Here is a 23,234-nt window from a genome sequence, read left to right on the forward strand (position 1 = left end):
TTACATCAGGTCACATGACATGTACATTGTAGGTTAACACCAGCGTTACATCAGGTCACATGATCATGAGATGTACATTGTAGGTTAACACCAGCGTTACATCAGGTCACATGACATGTACATTGTAGGTTAACACCAGCGTAACATCAGGTCACATGACATGTACATTGTAGGTTAACACCAGCGTTACATCAGGTCACATGACATGTACATTGAAGGTTAACACCAGCGTTACATCAGGTCACATGACATGTACATTGTAGGTTAACACCAGCGTTACATCAGGTCACATGATATGTACATTGTAGGTTAACACCAGCGTTACATCAGGTCACATGACATGTACATTGTAGGTTAACACCAGCGTAACATCAGGTCACATGATCATGAGATGTACATTGTAGGTTAACACCAGCATTACATCAGGTCACATGACATGTACATTGTAGGTTAACACCAGCGTTACATCAGGTCACATGATCATGACATGTACATTGTAGGTTAACACCAGCGTTACATCAGGTCACATGACATGTACATTGTAGGTTAACACCAGCGTAACATCAGGTCACATGATCATGACATGTACATTGTAGGTTAACACCAGCATTACATCAGGTCACATGACATGTACATTGTAGGTTAACACCAGCGTTACATCAGGTCACGATCATGAGATGTACATTGTAGGTTAACGCCAGCGTTACATCAGGTCACATGATCATGAGATGTACATTGTAGGTTAACACCAGCGTTACATCAGGTTAGGGAGTCGAACATCCTCAACATGTGGCTCTCTATAACTTGCTGGACTGAAATGTATTATGAATAATCTCAACTGCAAGTACATAATAGTGAATTTACATGTTCGGCTTACTTATCAATAAAAAATGTTAATCTGAAAATACATTGCAAAACATTAACTGTTCGGTACAGAACAGCTGACCATATGCCAGTTTACAATTAAACAATCAGTTTAGTTCTATAAATAGGATTAGATTTTTGCCGATAAATAATAGGACATGCGGAATGCGGATTTCCTGCACAACCACAAACAACATGTTTGGTAAGTTACATGTATTAACGGCTAATTGATTCACTTGACAGCCAAATTATATCTACTTGTGTATTTTATTACAATCCTTCCCTCCACACCTACCCTGCCTGTGCCCCTGACCAATAGTAAGGTCCATGGCGGTGTGTCCATTCTCATTCTCCAGTGTGAGGTCCGCACCTGCCTCCAGCAGTGCACCAACGCAGCTCCCATGCCCGTTGTATGCAGCATACATCAGACCACTACTACCCGTCTAAATCAAAACATGCATTACGATTATGTCGTACTGTGAGTGAATTTTAGGTATTGTAAGTTTTTCAGGTTTACCTATTCAGGGTGGTTCAACATTGTACCAACATATCTTTAATGCCACTTGGTAGATTTGATAGATATTTGGAAATGGCTTGGTCGTTAAGGGCCATAACTCTTGTTTGTTGAGTGCAATGTGACAAAAATGGCACTTCCACTACAGCCCACGCTGCCCAATTTACTTATGAAGTTCCATGACAATACAAGGAGTGATATAAATATGTGAACCTAAAATTTTTTTTATAACTTTGAATGCCTTGCTTTTGGTACCTACTACATTTAATATTTTCAAGGTTTGCTATTAAGTCTTTTGTCTATAAAAGGACAATCAGTAAAATATTCCACATTTGACCATCATTTGGTCCAGAAATATACATTGTTACTCTTTTATTATGCTTGTGTTATAAGTATTAAATCGCATGAATAGTTTTTAAATTACAAAAAAATCTACATATTTTTTTATCACCCCTCATACTTTTGGTGTTACAACTGCCACTGATGCAGACAAAGAAGCATACCGTATCTTGTTTCATGTGTGTAGGTTAATACTTCTAGAGCTTTTTTAGACAAAAGATCTTCATGATGTAATGTGAAGGGACTCATCACCATGGTTATGATGTGTACAAAGTATCCTAGTGATTTCTCTTCAACTGTGAAGCCATTCGTTTGATCAAGAGTATAAATTATATTTAACAGGATTTAAAATAGGATGGCAATTGGTCAAAAAAGATAGCCAGGCACTAACACACTAAAACCAAACATGGTAGAAATGTGTACCAAGTATCAGATTGATACAGTATCACTAAAATCGTGGCAAAAAGTGTAAAAGTCATATACTAGGGCACTGCCGTAACTCAAGATAAGAAAGGGGGAGATGAAGAATGTCAGAATGATACCTAGGGTTTTCAGCTCTGTCTCATAAATAAAAAAATTTTAGACAAAAAGTAGGTAGAGGGAGTTTTTAACATCAGTTTTAGAAGATTTCCTTGCAATTTCCAATCCTTACATTCAATTGTCATTGTCTTAAACTTAAATAAATCTTTGATGAAACAAAGATCTGTATGTTGGATTTATGTTCAACTTGTTGAAAAATATAAGCAATCCGGCCACTCAACATCGCGGTAATGTTTAAAACTACTGAATAAAACAGAGTGACCTCAACAGATAATCAGTAAAATTTTAATTAAGAAATGTATCATTTACCGGTAAATATAATTCAGTTAATTGACTAATATTAGTAATAAAAGGTGGTTTTGACCAAAAAAGGAAAAAGTAGGAACCTTAGAACCCTGGAAACCCGTAAATATGTGCACATCATCTCAATATGGTGAACATTTGATGCGAGTTATTTCAATATCCTATTAGTGGTTCATGATATGGAGCGGACACAAAATGTAGTCATATGACCTTCGACCCCCCCATTTGTGGGGAAGCCATAATTAGTATACCGCCATAATGCCCTTTATAAACATATTACCTCATCTGTGTAATCTACATTCATTCCAAGGGCCAGCAGGTGTTTGAGGATGTCAATGTAACCATAGCAGCTGGTAAACAGCAGGGCATTCTCTCCATGGTTACCAACAATATCAAGATCTGCCTGGTGGTCAAGTAGGTAGCGGGCAGTCAGACACTGACCATTGGCACACGCCCACAAAAGGGGAGACAATCCACTGTCATCAACCTTATCTATGTCAACCCCTGCAAGTTAATTATGATCACTAGATTTGTATCATTATTTTATTTTGTTAAACATATACAAAGCTAAATTGTGAATGTCAGAAGATACATGTATGTGATATGTATATGGCGGGATTTGTTTGTGATAAGTTTGTGTACATGAAAGCTTAAACCTCATATCTTGATCTGAGCAATCAAACCAATCAATGGCATTCCATTCACAGAGAGAGCACAAACCTTGTTCTACTTCATGTTTTAGTTGGTTGAGCTCTCCTTGGGCAGCCAACTGGTGGATTGTGATGGCTGTCAAATACAAAAAGACATTAAATTCATGCAAAAAATAATCTGAAATGAACAGCAATACTTTTGGTAACATTGAAACTCTAGAAACTCTACTGCTAGGCACAACAATATTCAATGTAAAAAAACAACCACACCTAAAAGGTGTATAAAATGCACAATAATTGTGTGTTTTCTAAAAGACCTTTCTAGAAATTTACATGATGTCAGGTTACCTAAACACTTTCAATAAGAACTGATTTAAGATAAAGATCAGATGTTATGTAGACCATAGGTACATTGAGACCACTGCAGGTACATTGAGACTACGGAAGTTACAATGAGAATACTGCAGCTACATTGGGAACACTGCAGTACATTGATTGAGACCACTGCATGTACATTGAGACCACTGCAGGTACATTGAGACCACTGCATGTACATTGAGACCACTGCAGGTGTACCTGAGACTACTGCAGGTACATTGAAACCACTGCATGTACATTGAGACCACTGCAGGTGTACCTGAGACTACTGCAGGTACATTGAGACCACTGCAGGTACATTGAGACCACTGCAGGTGTACCTGAGACTACTGCAGGTACATTGAAACCACTGCAGGTACATTGAGACCACTGCATGTACATTGAGACCACTGCATGTACGTTTGGAACACTGCAGGTGTACCTGAGACTATTGCAGGTACATTGAGACCACTGCAGGTACATTGAGACCACTGCATGTACATTGAGACCACTGTAGGTACATTGAGACCACTGCAGGTACATTGAGACCACTGCAGGTACATTGAGACCACTGCAGGTACATTGAGACCACTGCAGGTACAATGAGACCACTGCAGGTACATTGAGACCACTGCAGGTACATTGAGACCACTGCAGGTACATTGAGACCACTGCAGGTACATTGAGACCACTGTTGGTACATTGAGACCACTGCAGGTACATTGAGACCACTGCAGGTACATTGAGACCACTGCAGGTACATTGAGACCACTGTAGGTACATTGAGACCACTGTTGGTACATTGAGACCACTGCAGGTATAATGAGACCACTGCAGGTACATTGAGACCACTGCAGATACATTGAGACCACTGCATGTACATTGAGACCACTGCAGGTACATTGAGACCACTGCAGGTATAATGAGACCACTGCAGGTACATTGAGACCACTGCATGTACATTGAGACCACTGCAGGTACATTGAGACCACTGCAGGTACATTGAGACCACTGTAGGTACATTGAGACCACTGCAGGTACATTGAGACCACTGCATGTACATTGAGACCACTGCAGGTACATTGAGACCACTGCAGGTACATTGAGACCACTGCAGGTACATTGAGACCACTGCAGGTACATTGAGACCACTGCAGGTACATTGAGACCACTGCAGGTGTACCTGAGACTACTGCAGGTACATTGAGACCACTGTTGGTACATTGAGACCACTGCAGGTACAATGATACCACTGTATATACATTGAGACCACTGCATGTGTACCTGAGACTACTGAAGGTACATTGAGACCACTGCATGTACATTGAGACCACTGCAGGTATAATGAGACCACTGTATATACATTGAGACCACTGTAGGTACATTGAGACCACTGTAGGTACATTGAGAACACTGCAGGTAAAATGAGTCCACTGTATATACATTGAGACCACTGCAGGTACATTGAGACCACTGCAGGTACATTGAGACTACTGCAGGTACATTGGAAACACTGCAGGTGTATCTGAGACTACTGCAGGTACATTGAGACTACTGCAGGTACATTGGAAACACTGCAGGTGTATCTGAGACTACTGCAGGTACATTGAGACCACTGCAGGTACATTGAGACCACTGCAGGTACATTGGAAACACTGCAGGTGTATCTGAGACTACTGCAGGTACATTGAGACCACTGCAGGTACATTGAGACCACTGCAGGTACAATGAGACCACTGTATATACATTGAGACCACTGTAGGTACATTGAAACCACTGCAGGTACATTGAGACCACTGCAGGTACATTGAGACCACTGCATGTACATTGAGACCACTGCAGGTGTACCTGAGACTACTGCAGGTACATTGAGACCACTGTTGGTACATTGAGACCACTGCATGTACATTGAGACCACTGCAGGTACAATGAGACCACTGTATATACATTGAGACCAATGTAGGTACATTGAGACAACTGCAGGTATAATGAGACCACTGTATATACATTGAGACCACTGTTGGTACATTGAGACCACTGCAGGTACATTGAGACCACTGCAGGTACATTGAAACCACTGCATGTACATTGAGACCACTGTATATACACTGAGACCACTGCAGGTACATTGAGACCACTGCAGGTACATTGAGACCACTGTATATACATTGAGACCCCTGCAGGTACATTAAGACCACTGCAGGTACATTTAGACCATTGCAGGTACATTGAGACCACTGCAGGTACATTGAGATCATTGCAGGTACATTGAGACCACTGCAGGTACATTAAGACCACTGCATGTACATTGAGACCACTGCAGGTACATTGAGATCATTGCATATACATTAAGACCACTGCAAACACATTGAGACCACTGCAGATGAAATATAAAGCACCTTACTTTGAAACACAGGAGTTGTTGTTTGAACATTCCCTCTCTGAATATTTGTCATTACAGTTGTCGGCTGAAATAAGATGAAATAATACTATATATGCTAAATTTGACACTTGGTGATACAAGATGTAACATTGTAACCTGGCAACCATTTTTTTAATAACTTGAATAGTGTACTTGAGTAAATTGGTATATATACAAAGTGTTGCATTCATAGGTGTATAATATTTAACCCTCAATATGTTCATTGTAGTTGCCATAACTTTCAAAACATTGAAGTATAGTGTTCGACTTCAGGAGAAACATACTACCGGTAAATTAGTTTCAGAGGGTTTAAAAACCTTACAAAGACATTGACAACCATCCCTACCCTGACAGGAGTTGTAGTGAAAAAGACATTGACAACCATCCCTACCCTGACAGGAGTTGTAGTGACAAAGACATTGACAACCATCCCTACCCTGACAGGAGTTGTAGTGACAAAGACATTGACAACCATCCCTACCCTGACAGGAGTTGTAGTGACAAAGACATTGACAACCATCCCTACCCTGACAGGAGTTGTAGTGAAAAAGACATTGACAACCATCCCTACCCTGACAGGAGTTGTAGTGAAAAAGACATTGACAACTATCCCTACCCTGACAGGAGTTGTAGTGACAAAGACATTGACAACCATCCCTACCCTGACAGGAGTTGTAGTGACAGACATTGACAACCATCAATACCCTGACATGAGTTGTAGTGACAGACATTGACAACCATCCCTACCCTGACAGGAGTTGTAGTGACAGACATTGACAACTATCCCTACCCTGACAGGAGTTGAAGTGACAAAGACATTGACAACCATCCCTACCCTGACAGGAGTTGTAGTGACAAAGACATTGACAACTATCCCTACCCTGACAGGAGTTGTAGTGACAAAGACATTGACAACTATCCCTACTCTGACAGGTGTTGTAGTGAAAAAGACATTGACAACCATCCCTACCCTGACAGGAGTTTTAGTGACAAAGACATTGACAACCATCCCTACCCTGACAGGAGTTGTAGTGACAAAGACATTGACAACCATCCCTACCCTGACAGGAGTTGTAGTAAAAAAGACATTGACAACCATCCCTACCCTGACAGGAGTTGTAGTGACAAAGACACTGACAACCATCCCTACCCTGACAGGAGTTGTAGTGAAAAAGACATTGACAACTATCCCTACCCTGACAGGAGTTGTAGTGACAGACATTGACAACCATCCCTACCCTGACAGGAGTTGTAGTGACAAAGACATTGACAACCATCCCTGCCCTGACAGGAGTTGTAGTGACAAAGACATTGACAACCATCCCTACCCTGACAGGAGTTGTAGTGACAAAGACATTGACAACCATCCCTACCCTGACAGGAGTTGTAGTGACAAAGACATTGACAACCATCCCTACCCTGACAGGAGTTGTAGTGACAAAGACATTGACAACCATCCCTACCCTGACAGGAGTTGTAGTGACAAAGACATTGACAACCATCCCTACCCTGACAGGAGTTGTAGTGAAAAAGACATTGACAACTATCCCTTCCCTGACAGGAGTTGGAGTGACAAAGACATTGACAACCATCCCTACCCTGACAGGAGTTGAAGTGACAAAGACATTGACAACCTGACAAAGACACTGACAACCATCCCTACCCTGACAGCAGTTGAAGTGACAAAGACATTGACAACTATCCCTTCCCTGACAGGAGTTGAAGTGACAAAGACATTGACAACTATCCCTTCCCTGACAGGAGTTGTAGTGACAAAGACACTGACAACCATCCCTACCCTGACAGCAGTTGTAGTGACAAAGACATTGACAACTATCCCTTCCCTGACAGGAGTTGTAGCGAAAAATACATTGACAACTATCCCTGCCCTGACAGGAGTTGTAGCGAAAAATACATTGACAACTATCCCTACCCTGACAGGAGTTGTAGTGACAAAGACATTGACAACCATCCCTTCCCTGACAGGAGTTGTAGTGACAAAGACATTGACAACTATCCCTACCCTGACAGGAGTTGTAGTGACAAAGACATTGACAACCATCCCTTCCCTGACAGGAGTTGTAGTGACAAAGACATTGACAACTATCCCTACCCTGACAGGAGTTGTAGTGACAAAGACATTAACAACAATCCCTGCCCTGACAGGAGTTGTAGTGAAAAAGACATTGACAACTATCCCTACCCTGACAGGTGTTGTAGTGAAAATGACATTGACAACCATCCCTGCCCTGACAGGAGTTGTAGTGACAAAGACATTGACAACCACCCCTGCCCTGACAGGAGTTGAAGTGACAAAGACATTGACAACCATCCCTTCCCTGACAGGAGTTGTAGTGACAAAGACATTGACAACTATCCCTACCCTGACAGGAGTTGTAGTGACAAAGACATTGACAACCATCCCTGCCCTGACAGGAGTTGTAGTGACAAAGACATTGACAACCATCCCTACCCTGACAGGAGTTGTAGTGACATACATTGACAACTATCCCTACCCTGACAGGAGTTGTAGTGACAAAGACATTGACAACTATCCCTTCCCTGACAGGAGTTGTAGTGACAAAGACATTGACAACTATCCCTACCCTGGCAGGAGTTGTAGTGACAAAGACATTGACAACTATCCCTACCCTGGCAGGAGTTGTAGTGACAGACATTGACAACTATCCCTACCCTGACAGGAGTTGTAGTGACAAAGACATTGACAACCATCCCTACCCTGACAGGAGTTGTAGTGACAAAGACATTGACAACCATCCCTACCCTGACAGGAGTTGTAGTGACAAAGACATTGACAACCATTCCTACCCTGACAGGAGTTGTTGTGACAAAGACATTGACAACTATCCCTACCCTGACAGGAGTTGTAGTGACAAAGACATTGACAACCATCCCTACCCTGACAGGAGTTGAAGTGACAAAGACATTGACAACTATCCCTACCCTGACAGGAGTTGTAGTGACAAAGACATTGACAACTATCCCTACCCTGACAGGAGTTTTAGTGACAGACATTGACAACTATCCCTTCCCTGACAGGAGTTGTAGTGACAAAGACATTGACAACCATCCCTGCCCTGACAGGAGTTGAAGTGACAAAGACATTGACAACCATCCCTTCCCTGACAGGAATTGTAGTGACAAAGACATTGACAACTATCCCTTCCCTGACAGGAGTTGTAGTGACAAAGACATTGACAACTATCCCTACCCTGGCAGGAGTTGTAGTGACAGACATTGACAACCATCCCTACCCTGACAGGAGTTGTAGTGAAAAATACATTGACAACTATCCCTGCCCTGACAGGAGTTGTATTACAAAGACATAGACAACTATCCCTACCCTGACAGGAGTTGTAGTGACAGACATTGACAACCATCCCTACCCTGACAGGAGTTGTAGTGACAAAGACATTGACAACTATCCCTACCCTGACAGGAGTTGTAGTGACAAAGACATTGACAACTATCCCTACCCTGACAGGAGTTGTAGTGACAAAGACATTGACAACTATCCCTTCCCTGACAGGAGTTGTAGTGACAAAGACATTGACAACCATCCCTGCCCTGACAGGAGTTGTAGTGAAAAAGACATTGACAACCATCCCTGCCCTGACAGGAGTTGTAGTGAAAAAGACATTGACAACTATCCCTACCCTGACAGGAGTTGTAGTGACAAAGACATTGACAACTATCCCTTCCCTGACAGGAGTTGTAGTGAAAAAGACATTGACAACTATCCCTACCCTGACAGGAGTTGTAGTGACAAAGACATTGACAACCATCCCTTCCCTGACAGGAGTTGTAGTGAAAAAGACATTGCCAACCATCCCTACCTTGACAGGAGTTGTAGTGACAAAGACATTGACAACCATCCCTACCCTGACAGGAGTTGTAGTGACAGACATTGACAACCATCCCTTCCCTGACAGGAGTTGTAGTGAAAAAGACATTGACAACCATCCCTGCCCTGACAGGAGTTGTAGTGACAAAGACATTAACAACCATCCCTGCCCTGACAGGAGTTGTAGAGAAAAAGACATTGACAACCATCCCTGCCCTGACAGGAGTTGTAGTGAAAAAGACATTGACAACCATCCCTACCCTGACAGGAGTTGTAATGAAAAAGACATTGACAACCATCCCTACCCTGACAGGAGTTGTAGTGAAAAAGACATTGACAACCATCCCTACCCTGACAGGAGTTGAAGTGAAAAAGACATTGACAACTATCCCTTCCCTGACAGGAGTTGTAGTGACAAAGACATTGACAACTATCCCTTCCCTGACAGCAGTTGTAGTGAAAAAGACATTGACAACCATCCCTACCCTGACAGGAGTTGACAACTATCCCTGCCCTGACAGGAGTTGTAGTGACAAAGACATTGACAACCATCCCTGCCCTGACAGGAGTTGTAGTGAAAAAGACTTGGACAACCATCCCTGCCCTGACAGGAGTTGTAGTGACAAAGACATTGACAACCATCCCTGCCCTGACAGGAGCTGAAGTGACAAAGACATTGACAACTATCCCTACCCTGACAGGAGTTGTAGTGACAAAGACACTGACAACCATCCCTACCCTGACAGGAGTTGTAGTGAAAAAGACATTGACAACCATCCCTATCCCTGACAGGTGTTGTAGTGAAAAAGACATTAACAACTTCTCTTCCCTGACAGGAGTTGTAGTGACAAAGACATTGACAACTATCCCTTCCCTGACAGGTGTTGTAGTGAAAAAGACATTGACAACTATCCCTTCCCTGACAGGAGTTGTAGTGAAAAAGACATTGACAACTATCCCTACCCTGACAGGAGTTGTAGTGACAAAGACATTGACAACCATCCATACCCTGACAGGAGTTGTAGTGAAAAAGACATTGACAACTATCCCTACCCTGACAGGAGTTGTAGTGACAGTGCCTGGTGGCTTTGACTTCTCTGGAGATACAGAACATCCTACAAAAACGAAACAGCTGGATTTTATTTTGACTAAAGTGGACCCTCTAGTTTGGCAACAAATCAAATGCATTAAATCAACTTTAAAATCCTTGAATTAATATATAAATATGTTGCCTTGAACAAAAGAGTTGATAATACCAAAGTATAGCAATATTCCAGCAAACCTAATATGTACTGATCAGAGAAAACTGTTTCACATTTAGCATGAGCAACTACATTATTGTCAATTGATAGTACACAATTAGTTGATGTGAAATTTTTTCCAATGTTTGCCGTAAAATCATTGACTTTGAGAATTAGTGAAAGTTAATGGACATTAAATTGAAAGTTAATGGACATTAAATTGAAGTAGTAAAAACATGCCAACATATAAGTAACTTGCAACAAACCCTCAGCCAAAACTGAAGCAACCTCTAGGTCTATCATTTCCTGGTCTGTGTCGAAGGGTGATACGAGTCTAAGAGCACTGAGCTTCTTCACAGGGGAGATCATCAGACAGCGTGATGCCTCGGCATTATTTCTCAAGTCCAGGTCAGACTTGACCGGTGAGCTGTCTGATTCCATGTTCACTGAAAATAATTGTTAAAAGATAGATGCACACATAAAAAACTAAAAGGGATCTATGTTGAGTTGTGATCTAAACTTAACTCATTATTTTTCTTGCTCAACATATGGTATATATTTAATACAGTACATTTTTTTTACATGTACCAATTTTTTAAAAGTTTTCATTTCATGTGCATTCATAAACAATTTTCAAAAGCATCTACTGCAAACGAGAAGCATCTGACAGTACAAGTAAAGAAAATAATGTGAGGGAGGTGTTTACAACACTTGTAATTTTGTACCAGGCTCAATTTGAGAAAATCATATGGAGGCTGTAACACTCACAGATTTAGGCATTGGGATGGTCTATAGGCTGGCTTAACACTCATAGGTTAAAAATGTACTAATTCATTACCTGAGTTAGCCCAATCCAAACATCAAATACTTGACCTCTCCGTGCTTAAAATGATTCAAATTGTTTGTTTAATAACATCTTTTTACAAAGCATAAAATGCTTCAAGGAATGTGTTTTGTTTCCCCTTAAATAATCTGCTGACAACCACATGCCCATCACAACCCAAACCAACAACATTTTTGGCATTGTTCACAGTGATTTTTTTGGTGCAATTTACTGCCTTCCAAAGGCTGAAATTTAATCCATTTTACCCATTTTTTTCTTTTCCCAATTTGATTACTGTGGATTACGTTAATGAATAAAAAAGCAATGGATTTCTTGAAATATAAACAAAATCTTGACAAAACAGCATACCGTATGCATAAAAAGATAGAACATGTATATTTACCAAACATGTATATTTACCATTGTATTAGCTATTTTGGCTTGATTTTGTATTTTTCCGAAAGTAAACTTTTTTTCCCAATTTGCAAGACACAGGCGGTAAAAATAATTCCAAAAAGATCACTGGTTCATTAATACTTGTTATCTAAAATCCCTGCTTTTAAGTGAGTGTTTTACATCATTTTTGTTGCCAACTTATAATAATCTCCTGAGTGCCCTCAAAGAATGATTTGCCTTCTCTCCATATAATGAGATACAGCATGTACAATGTACATGCATCAATCGTTATGAATATTAATGAAAGCTTAAAAGGGACTAGACACCAGATGATTCCATTGCAAGAAAAAAGATAAAAATGTCAAAAACTTACATGAAATTGATATTGTTGTGTACAAGGTATTGAATCTTACTTACTGGTGTATCATATCACTTATGACAAATGTATCTTTCAGCTTTTGCATATTTTTCCAATTCGAAATTTACTGAGTTTGTCTAGCATGTAAATCCACATAAATGTCAAAATAGCGTGAGTAAATGTATCTGTACTAATCACTTGACTTTACATGCTAAATATAACACTATAAACTGGGAAACCAAGAGTTTTTTTTAAATGGGTTAACTCAGCTGAGATACTAGTTTGTATTGATGATTTTAGTGCTTTTGAGGAAATTCTGTGTTTGCAGTTTTTCGATGCCATTTGGTGTCTAGCCCCTTTAATACAGTTTAAGCTATGCCAAGAACCAGTTAACTATTTTTGGTTTCCATGGTAAAGAGTTTCATGATTGGACTTTTCCTTTTCGCCACCACAGGAATTTGACTCAGTGTTTGGTCTAAAATTATATATTTAAGTCATTATATGACCAAATACTGACAAAAAACAACAATTTCGGACAAAGAACTGGTCACTTATACTATCATTTTGTTAGTATTTGGTCATATAATGACTTAAATATATCATTTTAGACCAAACACTGAGTCAAATTCCTGTGCTCTCCACAAACCAAGTGTAACATGCGAGCCAAACAAACACCAACAGATCCCTTCAGGGAAAAGCATGCTCGACCCTGAAGGGGTCCACTGGTCTTTATATACACTAACTTCTCTATTCTTACAGATCCCACGCTTTGCTAATTTGCATATTACCAAGTTAACATATATACTACGAAGGTACTTCCGTTTTATACAGAATATTATGAACGCACAATCGCCTACAACGGACCGTTACACAAGTGTCATTAATGTAGCTTTAATCTTTAATAATGCCCAGTTTAAGTTGTATGAGGTATAAAACTATGCTGTGTGCTGTTATTTCTGTTTAAAAGGTGTGGGCATTCTCCTTATTGCCCTCTATCGATATATTAAGATACGAAAAACTATAAAATGGATATTGCAGGATCCAGTTTTTCCAAATAGATGGAGAGAAAACCTATTATTTATGGATAATGGAAAACCAGTTAGGACTAACCTAAGCGTATTGTTCTAGTCATTATTAACATAACGTCCATACAAAAATCAGCTGATTCTGAGAAAAAAACTAAAAAAATGTCAATACTGTCAGACTGAGCTTTAAAATGGGCTTTACAATTTACGATATCAATTCAAACGAAAACAAATTGATAATGGCGCACCATTACTATGATCAACTAATGGCTAAAGAAAAATGACTATGAGTCTGGTGCTTTAATTTCGAATAAAATAACAAATTACACTAACAGCGTCTAAGCAAAAATAAATAAGCCACTCCGTAAAGAAAGTGGCGTTTTTTATACAAGGGGACGAACTCTGTTACGATCCTTTGCTGTTTTCACAGTGTTCATATTGCAAAAATTTGTATTGTAGCGATAGAATTTAATATAACTAAATGAATATGTTGGTTTTGTTGGGTGCATAGCAAGAATTTTAATAAAAAAAACATATTTTAAAGATTTATAACTTCTCCGCGATAATAAGCAGTAACTCTGAGCATTACTGACTGACCTAAATTTCCTGATGCTCACAGTCTGACACGTTGCTTTCTATCAGTGGTTCATTTGTGTTATGCAGACTAGAAGTGCACCATGATGTTTAAATACCTTTTTATGAATGTTTTTGCTTTCTTGGTGATTATTAAGACAACAGAGTCATCTAAAGGGCTGCCGTTGCGTACCACCTTCAATGTGAAACCTGGTGGACAGACACATACACACAAGGAGGAAGTGGATGTGGGTGATTTTAATTTTCGTTTTCATATACTGTACCACTAATACATCAATGACATCTGTTACAAAAACTTTGATTATGTCTGGATCTGGATGGTACGTAGAAGGGCCTTTCAGCATATAAGCAACGGGAGAGAGGAGTTAGTCCGAATGGAATACGGCTGATTTGAAGCTGTCAACTGTCTGCTTTGTCGTTTGTGACATAACATGCATGTATAAACTGGGGCTGCAGTGCCCAATATACTGGCTAGCAATGGATAAGATTTTTTCTAAATAGTGAAATGCCCAGCAAAAAACCAAACAACATTAATGATTAAGCAAAGGTATCAAATACACTTAGCATTGACTACTGCAGTATTGTCATAAACATGACATGTAACCATGCTGGGTTTCCAGTCATTTTGATTTTGACAGAATTATTGTGAAAACAGTCATTGGATTATTGAAGAATTTTTAAAATAATTAAATGAGGGTCACAAACGCTCCCTAGTCAAAAAGCCCCCCAAGTCAAATAACCCCCAATTTTGGTCAAATTGCCCCCACTAACATTTTAAAATTGGTCAAATAGCCCCCCCCCAAAAAAAAAAAATGTTTTTATATGTATACATGTATACATGCACACTTATGTTATTCCAAAACATTTTTAAACATATAATTTTACAAAATGAAGTGCAACCAACATTATTTGCATATTGATAAATCTGACAATTTAACCAAGTAAGAATAACAAACGTTTTAAAATATTACTTATAAATAATATATCAAATCTACATTTTAAATGTTTCTAAGCCATAAGTTTTTAGTGTTTTTTCTTTCTTTTAATATTGATTACGCATCAAAATTAAAGGAACAATAAGAAGACATAAAAAAAAATTGAAATAATATGCACATGGTAACAACTTAGGGTTTTAAGGAATGCAATGTATATTTTAATACTTCTAAAATTACATGCTTGCTATGATGCTATCAGCAGAGAAGTGAACTCAATTATAAAATTTGGAGGCGGTACCAATATAGCTAGGCATGGTTGACAGATTGACATTTAAATAACAATAAACATTACACACATTGTTTTCTTCCCATATTTATTTCATATCTTTTAAATACAAATTTATACTGAATGGTAAAAATTATTTACATTGTACAATACAATATACATTAACATAGAAGGAAAATGTATATTATATATCAATAAATAATAATAATGTTCTTATGCAGGTATAGCTGTCACTAATCTTCTGTTTCATTTGGTTTTGGAACAGTGTGTACATATATAGAGGAAATATTTTTCTGCAGGCCGGTGTCTGTCAGTTGGCCAGATCTGTACAGGTCCCATACAGCAAACACACGTCCCTGCATGGACACCTGTACGCTGCCTCCTGGTCTGAGACAAGGCGAATCTGATTGTTGATCGAGTCAGCCTCAATGCTTAGCAGCCATACAAGGTTGTAGAAGGGTGGCGCGATCCCAGCACAGCTGTTGAGGTGGCGATGCCACCCTGATAATTATGAATAAATAGTTTTAACTACATAAATGGAAATATTGATTTTATATATAGCCTAATTTCCGATCCAAGTTTCATTTTAAAGTTCAAACTACAAGTGCTTAAGTTCGAATGTCAGCTGTTCATCTGGTTGCACCTGACCTAGTCTCAGATCTGGGGTGGACCTGAAGATAGTTGTTATTTTTCAAAATTTAAACAAAGGCAAAGTTGTGTTAATTAAATTTAATGTGCCATAATGAGCAAGTACAAAACCTTTCAAGTAAGTTGACTGGCTCTTCATAAGTTTTCTCTAACCGGGTACTGTTGTCAGCGCTGCTGTCGAGATTGGCGTTGCTGTGGGGATCGGCGCTGCTGTCAACATCGCTTGTGCTGCCAAGATCACTCATGCTGTCTATATTGCTCGTGCTGTCATGATCACTAGTGCTGTCTATATCCCTTGTGCTGTCTAGATCACTAAGATAAACTTGTGTGAACAGACTTTAATCTTTCTTTAAAGGATTATTGCACAATGTAATAATTTAGATGATCTTCTCTTATTAATAAGTCTTTAATATGTGCAAATTTTTTTTAATATATTTTAAAACATTTTAGTTGTCAATAAATGTTATGTCTTGAGATCAATTTATGAAAATATTACAACTTACCTTCAAATATAATTTCAAATGAAAAAAGGAGTGGGGGCTATTTGACCAAAATGGGGGCGTTTTAACCAATTTTTTCCAAGTGGGGGTTAATTGACCAAAAGTGTGGGGGCTATTTGACCAAAATGGGGGCGTTTTAACCAATTTTTTCCAAGTGGGGGTTATTTGACCAAAAGTGTGGGTGCTATTTGAACAAAATGGGGGCTATTTGACTTAATACACAATTACCAGGTACACTTATGAAAAATAAAACAATATTTCTTGACAGTGTCCACTCTCTATCTTGACCATTGTTCGCCCAATCTATCCGTTGCCATTATGTCTTAGACATGTATGTAAGATATATATGTAACCTGATAAATATTACCTGAAAATTCTATCTTGACCATTTTTGTCAAATCTGTCGATTGGTATAATGTGTTGGACATGATAGATATTTGTAGCCTGATCATATATCACCTGAAAGCATTTAATAAAGTTTGGTATCCATTTCCTTGCATTGTATATTTATGGTTCCTTTACAGTATACCGATGGCTCCTAAATGACAGGGCTTTGTAAATTGTTCCACCATGCAGCACTCTTGTTTAAATCAATTAAGTGTGTTGAGAGTTAAAAGTGAGATACATGTATTTTATTGTCTTGAAATGTATACCAGTAATTGAATCCAATGTTTCTTTTAATTTCAGGGGTTTTCCTGTGCATTTGAATATTCATGCCAAGGAGGTACGCATGAGGTATGTTTGTTTAACAACATCTCTTTGGAATACCGTAAAAATTATATAATAAAATTTATTTTGTTTGGAATTATTATGTCATGTCATCGGTGATGCTTACAAATTGATAAGGTTATTGAATGAACCCATAATCAAAACTAGTACAAAAGAGAGGATCATAGAACAAGAAAATTAAGACTGATTGAGTGCAGAAAACAGTAGAGACACAGAATAATGAACCATGAGTTAAGGCAATGTTAATAATGGGTGACAAACAAGCAAGATGTCAATTAATAAAGAATTGTTTAGCTTTTAATGGAAACTTTTTCAAGTCGAATATATATAACTTATCAGTAATACAGAGAAAGGTATTCATTTTAATGAATAATGTTCTTTTATTATAAGGCAGCTAACAGAAAGGATTAAATGACTATTAAAATAAAGCTGTATTTTCATCCATACATTTATGACATTAAGGGTAATGTACTTTTTTATTTTACGTACTCTTTTGTTTCTGATGTATCTTTGTTGACAGAAATCTGTTACAAATTAGAACTTGAATAAAATGTAATTACAATTGAATGTACAACAACAATTTAATATACTTGTAGTTTTACGTTCTTGATGCATGTACATGTATTACACAGGAATGGAAGATGGAAATTATTCTGGAACCAGGGTCCAATGAATACACATGCAAAGTGTTCCGGGAGGGAGGGACATCCTACCTGTTTTTCAGCGACTTCAAGTTGATGATTGATGGAGGTCATCTCAAGGATGCTGTTGCCCTGGTCAGTTATCTGCTCAGTATTGTTGCTATAATGATTGTTTACTTACAAAACTACATAGTTATGTCTCCCCCTCTCTGGGGGAGACATATTGTTTTTGCCCTGTCCGTCAGTCCGGTAGTCCGTCAGTCCGTACGTCACACTTCGTTTCCGATCGATAACTGGAAAACCGCATGACCTAGGATCACCAAACTTGGTAGGGAGGTTGGTCGTGAGGTGTAGAGGATCCCTATTGTTTTTGGGGTCACTAGGTCAAAGGTCAAGGTCGCGGCGACCCCCAATATAAAAAACATTTCTGCTCAAAATCTTGAGAACGGTTTGACCTAGGTTCACCAAACTTGGTAGGGAGGTTGGTCATGAGGTGTAGAAGATCCCTATTGTTTTTGGGGTCACTAGGTCAAAGGTCAAGGTCGCGGCGACCCCCAATATAAAAAACATTTCCGCTCAATATCTTGAGAATGGTTTGACCTAGGTTCACCAAACTTGTTAGGGAGGTTGGTCATGAGGTGTAGAGGATCCCTATTGTTTTTGGGGTCACTAGGTCAAAGGTCAAGGTCGCGGCGACCCCCAATATAAAAAACATTTCTGCTCAAAATCTTGAGAACGGTTTGACCTAGGTTCACCAAACTTGGTAGGGAGGTTGGTCATGAGGTGTAGATGATCCCTATTGTTTTTGGGGTCACTAGGTCAAAGGTCAAGGTCGCGGCGACCCCCAATGTAAAAATCATTTCCGCTCAATATCTTGAGAATGGTTTGACCTAGGTTCACCAAACTTGGTAGGGAGGTTGATCATGAGGTTTAGAAAACTCCTATATTTTGGGGGGTCACAAGGTCAAAGGTCAACCTCGCTGTGACCTCTAATGGAAAAAAAATATTTCCGTGCAATATCAGGAGAATGCTTTGTTCGTTTCCGATCGATAACTTGAAAACCGCATGACCTAGGATCACCAAACTTGGTAGGGAGGTTGGTCGTGAGGTGTAGAGGATCCCTATTGTTTTTGGGGTCACTAGGTCAAAGGTCAAGGTCGCGGCGACCCCCAATATAAAAAACATTTCTGCTCAAAATCTTGAGAACGGTTTGACCTAGGTTCACCAAACTTGGTAGGGAGGTTGGTCATGAGGTGTAGAAGATCCCTATTGTTTTTGGGGTCACTAGGTCAAAGGTCAAGGTCGCGGCGACCCCCAATGTAAAAAACATTTCCGCTCAATATCTTGAGAATGGTTTGACCTAGGTTCACCAAACTTGGTAGGGAGGTTGATCATGAGGTTTAGAAAACTCCTATATTTTGGGGGGTCACAAGGTCAAAGGTCAACCTCGCTGTGACCTCTAATGTAAAAAAAATATTTCCGTGCAATATCAGGAGAATGCTTTGTTCGTTTCCGATCGATAACTTGAAAACCGCATGACCTAGGATCACCAAACTTGGTAGGGAGGTTGGTCGTGAGGTGTAGAGGATCCCTATTGTTTTTGGGGTCACTAGGTCAAAGGTCAAGGTCGCGGCGACCCCCAATATAAAAAACATTTCTGCTCAAAATCTTGAGAACGGTTTGACCTAGGTTCACCAAACTTGGTAGGGAGGTTGGTCGTGAGGTGTAGAGGATCCCTATTGTTTTTGGGGTCACTAGGTCAAAGGTCAAGGTCGCGGCGACCCCCGATATAAAAAACATTTCTGCTCAAAATCTTGAGAACGGTTTGACCTAGGTTCACCAAACTTGGTAGGGAGGTTGGTCATGAGGTGTAGAAGATCCCTATTGTTTTTGGGGTCACTAGGTCAAAGGTCAAGGTCGCGGCGACCCCCAATGTAAAAAACATTTCCGCTCAATATCTTGAGAATGGTTTGACCTAGGTTCACCAAACTTGGTAGGGAGGAAGTACAAATTTCATGTCCATCATTGATTATTTCTCACCTACGACCACACAATGGGGGAGACATGCGCTTTTTCAAAAAAGCAATCTCTAGTTTATATTTGTATTTCTATAATTGTTGACTTGCCAGTAAACTCTAATTAAGTCCATTTAACATTAAATAAATATGACTTCTAGCATTTGCATAGCTTATACATAAAATGTAAACTGTTCATCATTGTAAGCATATCTCATAACATCTTTTATGTTTATAATACATGTTTTAATTATATAGGTAGTAACTCATATTTGAGTTACCAAACTACAAAACCATATTTCTTCACACTGCGATAGATTTTGATTTATTATGAGAATTTTGAAAAATTTGATAAGTAGAAGTAAATGTAAATGTTAAAAAGGTACTACATGTTGCAACAATTTTGACTGATTCAATAAATGAACTATTTGATTTCTTAAGGGTGAGGACAACAAAGCACTTATCAGTGAAGTGGAGTATGACCTGGATAAAAGACATAATAAAGGTGAGCCAAAATAGTTTAATACTACAACTCACAAGGTTAAAGGCATAAAACAGTTTCTTTAACATGTTTGTCAACTTTAACAAAAGCAACAAAGCAACAAAAACATCTGACCAACAAAATATCAATGAATAGTTTAAATTTCTGGTTATATTCTGATTCCCCATTCAATCCACGATCATGGGGGTATGAGCTGTTTATGGTTAACATGTCCGTGCCTGAGATAGTGTGTATATGGTGAGAAGATTATGACCAAAGTATAGTAGCAGAATCAGTCCTGAAGGGATAAACATCTTCAGCCCAGAAAAGATGCTTTAAAGGCAACAGAAACAGGTTTCAAATATGTATTAAAGGTATTCATGTGAACTTATATTGTATGAAGATTTACCCTGCACACAAGGTTGTACTATTCCCACAGTTCCCTAAGTTACTGCAATGCTCTTGTCCTATGTGTTTATCATTCAGCTACTTACAGGGAGAAATATACAGAACAAAGGCTACTATGTGTTACTGTACAAGTTTTAAGACTGTAAACACCTGTTTCAATATGCATCATTAAAGTCCTTGTGGCCTTATTTGTGTTTTGCAGTTAGCAGTACTGATGCCTTCAAGTCTCACCTCAGCTTTTTGATGGCTGGGTTTACAAAGGAGAAGGAAGAGTTGTGATGTCTCTATCCCCAAAGTTCACCACCACACAACCACATCACTCTATTCCATTGTCTCATCCAACACCAGGGTGTACATTTCCATTGTGTATTTTAATCTAAATTACTTACCTCCTTTGGGAGGATTATTTACATATCCATTGACTGTTGCAAAGTGTACATGTGATGTGATATTGCTCAGTGTTTTGGTTATTAAAAGTGCTCACTGTGAGTTAAACTGATTTTGTGATTATGCATCTATATCAAGTATCTACATCGTCATGTTGTTGAATATAATGGTATAACTTGGAAGTATGAATTATGTATGATAAATTTCTGAAACATGTTAAAGGTAATAGCCAATTTAGATGAAGAATAGGTGAAAAATCAAGTTTAATTCATTCATTTTCATTTGCATAATGTCTTTTTTTGTAAAATATAATATCAGCAGAGTATTATTGATAAAAAAAATGCTGTATATGTTACATGTGACTAGTTATACTATTATGTGTAATCATTTTGTCAAAAGGAATAATATAACTGACTTCTTGTTGAATTTTAAAATTCACATGTCTGATTGGACGTGAGATGTTCTATGAATATGGATCCTGACTGCAATATTCAGGTTATTGCTGGAATTTGTTCAGTATTCATGATTCAATATACAGGGTTCAATATTCATGGTTCAGTCTTCATGTTTAAATATCCATGGTTCAATATTCATGGATCAACATCCATGGTTCAATCTTCATAGTGCAATATCCATGGTTTAATATTCATGTTTCAATATCTGTGGTTCAATAGTCATGTTTAATATTTTTGCTACATTATTCAATCTTCATGGTTCAATAGCCATGGATGGTTCAGTATTCATAGTTTAATAGGCATGGTTGTTAAGTAAAGGTTCAATATTCAAAGTTCAGAATTCATTGTTCAATATTCATGGTTTAGTGTTCATGGCTCATTATCCATGGTTTGATATCCTTGGTTCAGTATTCATTGTTTGATATCCATGGTTCAGTATTCATTGTTTGATATCCATGGTTCAGTATTCATTGTTTGATATCCATGGTTCAGTATTCATTGTTTGATATCCATGGTTCAATATTCATTGTATGATATCCATGATTCAATATTCATTGTTTGATATCCATGGTTCAATATTTATTGTTTGATATCCATGGTTCAATATTCATTGTATGATATCCATGATTCAATATTCATTGTTTGATATCCATGGTTCAGTATTCAAGGTTCTGTATTCATAGGTTAATATCCATGTTTCAATCTTATGGATCAATATCCAAGATTCAATTTCCTTGGGTCAGTCTTCATTGTTCAATATCCATGATTAAATGGTCATGGTGCAATTTCAATGGTCAGTTTTCATGGATAAAGATCCATGATTTACTAGTCTTGGTGCAATTTCCTTGGTTCAATATTCATGGTTTCATTGAACACCTTTTCACAATAGCTAGGTGCAGTAAATTCTCAAACAACAATATATCAGAATGTTTATTATGATGAAATGTACGTCAAGTTTAATATTTAGATAAAAAGTATATGCATGTCACTAAGTCTTAAAGCTGCACTCTCACAGATTTACCATTTTTACAACTGTTTTATTTTTTGTCTTGGAAAGAGCAAATTTTTGCGTAAATATCTGCAAACCAATGATTGCTGAAAAAAATCAGATCGTAGATTTTCATATTTCTGTTAAAAAATTAATCTTTTATGGCTTAAATCTTTACTAACGGTTTTAAGAAAAATGCATATAACTTACAAGTCTAATTTTCTCTATAACTCCATATGCTTTTTAAGTATTGACTTCAAACTTCATACAAATATTGCTATTAGTACAGTCAACTCAATTTGATACCGTGCTATTCTTTTAAAAACTTATAGGAAAATATCATGCCTCATTTCAGAGAATTTATAGTCTATTTCTAATAGAACTAAGGAGCATTGATTTTATTGATGCCTTTTTACCCAATATAGCACATTCAAGGAGCATATATCACTTGGAGTGATACTTCTTATAAA

The 23,234-nt window shown here is 38.3% G+C and overlaps 2 protein-coding genes across 3 annotated transcripts; one reads left to right on the forward strand and one right to left on the reverse strand.

Moving 5' to 3' along the window:
* Positions 1 to 511: 511 nt before the first annotated feature.
* On the reverse strand, positions 512 to 14,083 carry LOC128229162 (ankyrin repeat family A protein 2-like). Of its 2 annotated transcripts, none has more exons than XM_052940884.1 (8): positions 14,031 to 14,083; positions 11,362 to 11,541; positions 10,908 to 10,969; positions 5,972 to 6,035; positions 3,281 to 3,346; positions 2,841 to 3,064; positions 1,160 to 1,307; positions 512 to 812 (listed from the first exon to the last, which is right to left on the reverse strand). In XM_052940884.1, exons 2-8 carry the CDS (start codon positions 11,534 to 11,536, stop codon positions 760 to 762), a joined length of 792 nt encoding a protein of 263 aa, XP_052796844.1. In that variant the 5' UTR covers positions 11,537 to 11,541; positions 14,031 to 14,083; the 3' UTR covers positions 512 to 759. The 2 variants fall into 2 exon arrangements, with proteins under 2 accessions (XP_052796844.1, XP_052796845.1); XM_052940885.1 differs by lacking the exon at positions 14,031 to 14,083 and adding an exon at positions 13,946 to 13,978.
* Positions 14,084 to 14,123: 40 nt separating this feature from the next.
* On the forward strand, positions 14,124 to 21,433 carry LOC128225608 (myeloid-derived growth factor-like). Its single transcript, XM_052935500.1, has 5 exons — positions 14,124 to 14,518; positions 17,348 to 17,395; positions 18,022 to 18,165; positions 20,487 to 20,550; positions 21,137 to 21,433. Exons 1-5 carry the CDS (start codon positions 14,375 to 14,377, stop codon positions 21,211 to 21,213), a joined length of 477 nt encoding a protein of 158 aa, XP_052791460.1. The 5' UTR covers positions 14,124 to 14,374; the 3' UTR covers positions 21,214 to 21,433.
* Positions 21,434 to 23,234: the final 1,801 nt, after the last annotated feature.

Source organism: Mya arenaria, chromosome 3 (genome assembly GCF_026914265.1).
Source record: "Mya arenaria isolate MELC-2E11 chromosome 3, ASM2691426v1".
Classification (NCBI taxonomy): Eukaryota; Metazoa; Mollusca; class Bivalvia; order Myida; family Myidae; genus Mya; species Mya arenaria.